The sequence below is a fragment of the Adiantum capillus-veneris genome, chromosome 26 (genome assembly GCF_014529385.1).
Source record: "Adiantum capillus-veneris isolate H3 chromosome 26, ASM1452938v2, whole genome shotgun sequence".
NCBI classification, from domain to species: domain Eukaryota; kingdom Viridiplantae; phylum Streptophyta; class Polypodiopsida; order Polypodiales; family Pteridaceae; genus Adiantum; species Adiantum capillus-veneris.
Window position 1 is genome coordinate 97,665,584 of NC_140956.1, and position 6,175 is coordinate 97,671,758.

The 6,175-nt window shown below is 42.0% G+C and overlaps 1 protein-coding gene across 1 annotated transcript in view; it reads right to left on the minus strand.

Moving 5' to 3' along the window:
• Positions 1 to 5,626, minus strand: part of LFR (ARM repeat superfamily protein) — a 34,206-nt gene extending 28,580 nt beyond the window's left edge. The window contains exons 1-3 of the mRNA XM_086500995.1: positions 5,362 to 5,626; positions 4,747 to 4,916; positions 4,406 to 4,548 (exon numbers count right to left, since the gene is read on the minus strand). Of these exons, the coding sequence (XP_086357121.1) occupies positions 4,406 to 4,548; positions 4,747 to 4,916; positions 5,362 to 5,578 (530 nt within the window). The 5' untranslated portion in view covers positions 5,579 to 5,626. The remainder of the gene's footprint in view (positions 1 to 4,405; positions 4,549 to 4,746; positions 4,917 to 5,361) is intronic.
• Between the last annotated feature and the right edge of the window lie 549 nt (positions 5,627 to 6,175).

Here is a 6,175-nt window from a genome sequence, read left to right on the forward strand (position 1 = left end):
CTGCAAGGGATGAGGGATCTGGATCAGTGGCGATGTCTGCAAAGCTGAAAACGCCAATGGTGGGAACTAGCCCGGCGAGGAAGGAATCCAAAACGCTGGGGGTGCTGGGGGGTACTGCAGAGAAGTTGCCGGTTGAGCGGGAGCTCCTGCTGCCTCTTCTGCCAGAAAGTGCTAACTTGGGTTTGCTTATATACAAACTTAGCAAAATTGCCCTACCTACTTTTGTAGGAAAGTCACTTAAAAATAATAAGTGAAAATCCCAATAAATAGGAAAATAATAAGTCACGTGACAAAACCCTAACCCTAAAATCAAAAACCCTAATTCTGCCGAAAACCCTAATTTTGCTAAAACCCTAACCCTAAAATCAGAAACCCTAATTTTGCCCGAAACCCTAACCCTAAAATCAAAAACCCTACGAAGAAGAAGAGAAGTTTTACAGACTTACAAAGTCTTGACAAGTGGCCTATTTTTAAAGAAGAGTTCCCACCAACTTATGGGACCCCGTCCGATGGGGCCCAAGTGACATAAAGGCATTAAAAATAAAGCAGAATACACTCAAAAGACTTTGCACAACAAAATATAATGATGTGGCACCTGTACGGACGTTCCGGAATTCGCGGCGGATTTTTAGGAAAATCCCGAAATTTTAGGAAAGTGATTTTTTGGGGTCAGCTTTTCATATTTGATGCTTTTAGGCTTTGGGCCTTTAAGTATGAGCCTTTGGGGCCCTCTCTTGCACTCTTCAGCACGCAGATTGCAGAGCAGGTGCTCCCCGGCTGTTGTACTTTGCGAATCAGCAGTAATATAAAGAAATACCGAAAGGGGCGCCAAGGTTTGGGGCCAATACTCTCTAGGGTGGAATTCCGCCACTCCGTGTCGCGTGACGTCTCTCTCTCTCTCAGTTCAGTTGTTATTAAACAGTTGTTATTGAAGTGCTAAAAGTCTGTTCAGTCTGTTCTTTTCTATTGGCACGTGGTGCCCGCCTTGTGACAATGGTATCAGAGCATCAGGCGTGTGCTTTTTTTAAAGCATACCGGTCCTACAAAAGAGCAGACAAAGCTTTTGGAATTTTATTTGAAAAGCAATGCCATGCAAACGTTGATGTCTACAGCTACCAAGCAGCATACTCCAAGTACTTGGAAAGCTTTCGAGAAAATTTTTGCCCGAAGTTATATGGTTTCTGACATCTTCCTTCGGAGTGCCAGTTCTGGCAAAGGGGGTAGATGTCTCTTCTCGAGTTGATAACTTTGGAAGTTAGGTGCGATTGCTATCTTGGGACTACCATCACCGCCAAAGAAACACTGTTTGTCCAAGAGTTGATGGACCATGTTGTGCTCGGCCACGACCTTATGGAAGAAACCTAACTCTAATTTTTGGCGACTAATCTCGAGATTGCTTATTAAATTTGAGTTCTGTTTGATCTTGTTTGGTGATCCTATTTGGAATTTGTTGAAATGGATGGTGTCCGTTTTGAATCTGTTTTGGTGCCGATTTGAATTGTTTGACTCTGGTTTGATACTGGTTTCAATGATTAGTGATTTATTCCCGGGTGGAGAAGTGAGAAATACTGTTTTAGTATTGTTTGAACCTCAGAACGACGCAGGTCGATGCCTAGGGAGTGTTTCGTTGTATGTTTAAAAACCTCGGAACGACCAAGGCCGATGCCTGGGGAGCGTTTCGTTGAGTTCTGTTTGATCTTGTTTGGTGATCCTATTTGGAATTTGTTGAAATGGATGGTGTCCGTTTTGAATCTGTTTTGGTGCCGATTTGAATTGTTTGACTCTGGTTTGATACTGGTTTCAATGATTAGTGATTTATTCCCGGGTGGAGAAGTGAGAAATACTGTTTTAGTATTGTTTGAACCTCAGAACGACGCAGGTCGATGCCTAGGGAGTGTTTCGTTGTATGTTTAAAAACCTCGGAACGACCAAGGCCGATGCCTGGGGAGCGTTTCGTTATATGCTAGAAAACCTCCGAACAACGCAGGCCGATGCCTCGGGAGCGTTTGGTTATATGCTTGAATCTCCAAGCGACACAGACTGCGGTCTGGGGAGCGTTTGGTTGTACAGTCTTTTGAGCTCATGGCCTGGACCTTTTAGGTTATTTGCGGGGGAGTGACGAGGTAGTCGTTGAGTAGCTTCATACCGCAAACCGTTTGTCTCGGGGGAGTGCTCATCGGCGTTGTTTGTTGTGTCTTGTAACATGCATATGTAAGCATTTGTGTTGCATTGTGATGTGCCAATTTACTGAATATTCCTAATTGGATGAGATTGCCCGGGTATATCATTTTAGTCCATCAAGACACCCGTGGAAGATCGGTACGGTCTGGGTGTGATGGCTAATTTTACTACGCCGGAATATCAAGAGTTCCGATCTAAACGAAAGGAGAAGCTAACTCCTTGATCAAAAGAGCATAAAGGAGAAGCTAACTCCTTGATCAAAACAGCCGAAAGGAGAAGCTAACTCCTTGATCAAAGTCCCCAAAAAGTTGGTCTAACGATAAGGCTTTGGCCTCTCAACCTATGGGTTGTGGGTTCAAATCCCCAGTTGGGGCACACTCTAGAGGGACACCTTGTACTCACCTAGTGTTCACGTTGCTAGGGCTCTTGCCCTTGGACACTCGAGTGCATCCTCCTCTTGGGGTGGGTCACCCGAGGAGGAGGTTCCTAGCTGGTTGCTACGAGTTCTCTCCGTCGTTCCCAGCATGTGGTGCATCAATTAGGTGGCCATGGTGATGCCTATGCGTGGCTCTTGCCTGATGGTACGCGGCCCTTGCGCGACCATGTAACATGGCTAATATTTGGAAGGGATAAGCACCTCCCCCTATGGGCCCTATGGTGTGTCGGAAAAAAAAAAACTCCTTAATCAAAAGAGCAAAAAGGAGAAGCTAACTTCTTGATCAAAACAACGAAAAGGAGAAGCTAACTCCTTGATCAAAAAAGCCGAAAGGAGAAGCTAACTCCTTGATTAAAAGAGCAAAAAAGAGAAGCTAACTCCTTAATAAAAAGAGCAAACTGATTGTCCCTCGGAATGTCCCTCGAAAATTTTTGAGCTAACTTGAGATATGCTGTAATCGAGGACGATTACTCTCTTTCAAGAAGGGGAGATGTAACAAACTGCTGACGTGTCGAAACTCTAATTCTGGTGAAACCCTAACCTTAAAATCAAAAATCCTAATTCTGCCCGAAACCCTAATTCTGCTGATACCCTAACCCTAAAATCAAAAACCCTAATTCTGCCTGAAACCCTAACCCTAAAATCAAAAACCCTACGAAGAAGCAGCAGAAGAAGAAGAAGAAGAAGAAGAAGTTTTACAGACTTACAAAGTCTTGACAAGTGGCCTATTTTGAAAGAAGAGTTCCCACCAACTTATGGGAGCCCGTCCGATGGGACCCAAGTGACATAAAGGCATTAAAAATAAAGCAAAACACACTCAAAAGACTTTGCACAACAAAATATGATGATGTGGCACATGTACGGACGTTCCGGAATTCGCGGTGGATTTTTAGGGAAATCCCGAAATTTTAGAAAAGTGATTTTCTCGGGTCAACTTTTCATATTTGATGCTTTTAGGCTTTGGGCCTTTAAATATGAGCCTTGGGGGCCCTCTCTTACACTCTTCAGCGCGCAGATTGCAAAGCAGGTGCTCCCCAGCTGTTGTACTTTGCAAATCAGCAGTAATATAAAGAACTACCGAAAGGGACGCCAAGGTTTGGAGCCAATACTCTCTCTGGTAGAATTCCGCCACTTCGTGTCGCGTGGAGTCTCTCTCTCTTAGTTCAGTCGTTATTGAGCAATTGTTATTGAAGTGCTAAAAGTCTATTCAGTCTGTTCTTTTCTATTGGCACGTGGTGGCCGCCTTGTGATAGAGTGGGGAATCGGAGGAGGGTTTGACAACATTCTAGTGTCGTATTCTCTTCTCTCTCTAACTCTCAGTCTCATACACCTTCACACACAGTGTTTATCCACTTTGTTTGTGATCACTTGCACTCTCTCATTAGAGAACAGAAGGCTCTCCCTTCCCTAAGTAAAAGGAACCTTGAGCACAATTCGGACCACTCATCTTGAGCAAAGTTCAACATTCATTCCGATGCACCTTACACCGCCACTCCGTGTCTATTGTGTGGAATCTCTCTCTTTCAATTTCGGTTGTGTTGAAGTGTTAAAATTATGTTCGCCTTTTGTTCTTTTGGTTGGCACGTGGTGCCCTCTACGTTTACACACAGTTGTATATTGAGACACAACACAAAATCTATTGCATTGCATTTTCAAATTTAGAAACTTGAGATTTTTTTTAAAAACATCAAGCAAATGCATTGCAAAAACATAAACGGATCTTCCTCAAAAATTATAAGAAACTAATATAAATAGTGAAAGATACCAAAAACATAAACTACAACATACCTCAAGCGTACAAGAGGATCATGTGGACTCACAGTCTCATACTCAGAACCAAACCCAGAAGAGACACAACTCGATCCAAATAACCGTGGCTTGAAAAGTTTCCTAGACTCCCTTGGGTTTGAAATATTGCGCCAATCATCGACCTTTACTGGACATATGCCGTGGCACCAAGTCAATAAACCACTGACATAATCAAAAAATTTGATCGGAGTCATATATGAAATTTATTTATTTTTATCCTTATTGAAGTATAGGACAGAAAAAATAGAGCTATTTCACATTCCAAATTGTCAGAAATACACTGCAGCTTTGAAAACATACTAATACCATTCTCTGCTTACCATGGTTAAAAGTGAGTCAAGGATTCCAGGAATCTTTGCAAGTGGCATTGCATCTTTCCTTGGGTCATCCTTTTCTTTGAAAGAAAGCAGTGTGAGAGTGTTCAAAGCCCATGTCAGCTCACTTTTTAATCCACTCTGTAAAGCCATCACAATTCTCTTGTTATTTTGATCTGCAAAATGGACAAAACCTGTGTCAAAAGCGAAGCGCAAGTGTACATCACCCAGCTCATACAAGCATTATAATAACATCACTAGTACATTACGGTGCCGGACTAAATGCATGAGTTTTGACAATGTGAGCCTGTGACAGCATTTATTATGGATATCAAGGCTCACTGAAGAACGTGAAAAACTGCTACATTATTGCCATGATAGTAAAGTAACGTTTGCACACTATATATCTCCTGCATAATGCATTCACAAACAAAACACGCAATTGATGTGATACACTTGATTCCAGATCCACTTTAAAAGCTCCTCACTCTCAACTTTTCAAAGTGAGAGGCCGAAATACATGCTTTACAGAAATAGCTTCCATTTTGGCAGTTAGCTGAGCCAGAGAAACCCTATGTAGGTAAATGGGTCATGCGAAAGAGGAAATAGGCACTTAGTTACCTGCAAAAGAATTGTGCACTTGAAGAGTAGGACCCAGCATGGTAAGCACAGAGGAAGATTGAGGGGTACCAACGGAGGCAGATCCATCTGGAGGGGGTACTGCAGCCGCAGTAACTGCTGTATTGTTAGGAGGAGCAGGGGCCCCAGAAGCTGTCACAAGTGCCCTCCCTCGTTTGCCCGGTGTCATGCCCGTGCCTGCTCCCATCGGCCCTGCCATCCCTTCTTCTTTCTCGTCGCAACTCGCGAGCTCGCTCTTTTAAGAAATTGACCCAGTGGTTTGGGATCAAAAACTTATTTTATCAATTCAAAAAAAAAACAAGTGAAAGAATCGCTATGGTTTTCTAAAATAATTAGAACGTGATAAAATCATCGGATTGAGTTTAAGGAGAATCAGTGTTCAAGAAAGGATTGCCTTAGCTTAACCTTGAGCCGGTTGAAAATGGAGACTATTTGGTTGTAAACCATGGTAAAGGAATAAAAATTGGTGAAATATATGAAAAAATAGTTCAAAAATCTTGTAAATTTTAAATTTATGCTAGTATTTCCGGTTCGCTTCATTGTGGGAAGGACACTCGGTCGACGGTTGCCTGATAAAAGAGACTTTCCTGAATATTGACTAGAATTAAGTTATAGAATATAAGAAAAGTTGAGCCATGTGAAACTGTGAAATTAAAAAAAAAATCATTATAATATGTGTGTGTGTATCCGTAGAATTTACTAGAATTATGCAAGTGAAGTTTTATTTTAATATTCTAAAACAATAGAATGCAAAAAAAAAGTCAAAACATGTCAATGTATGAAATGAAAGTGAAAT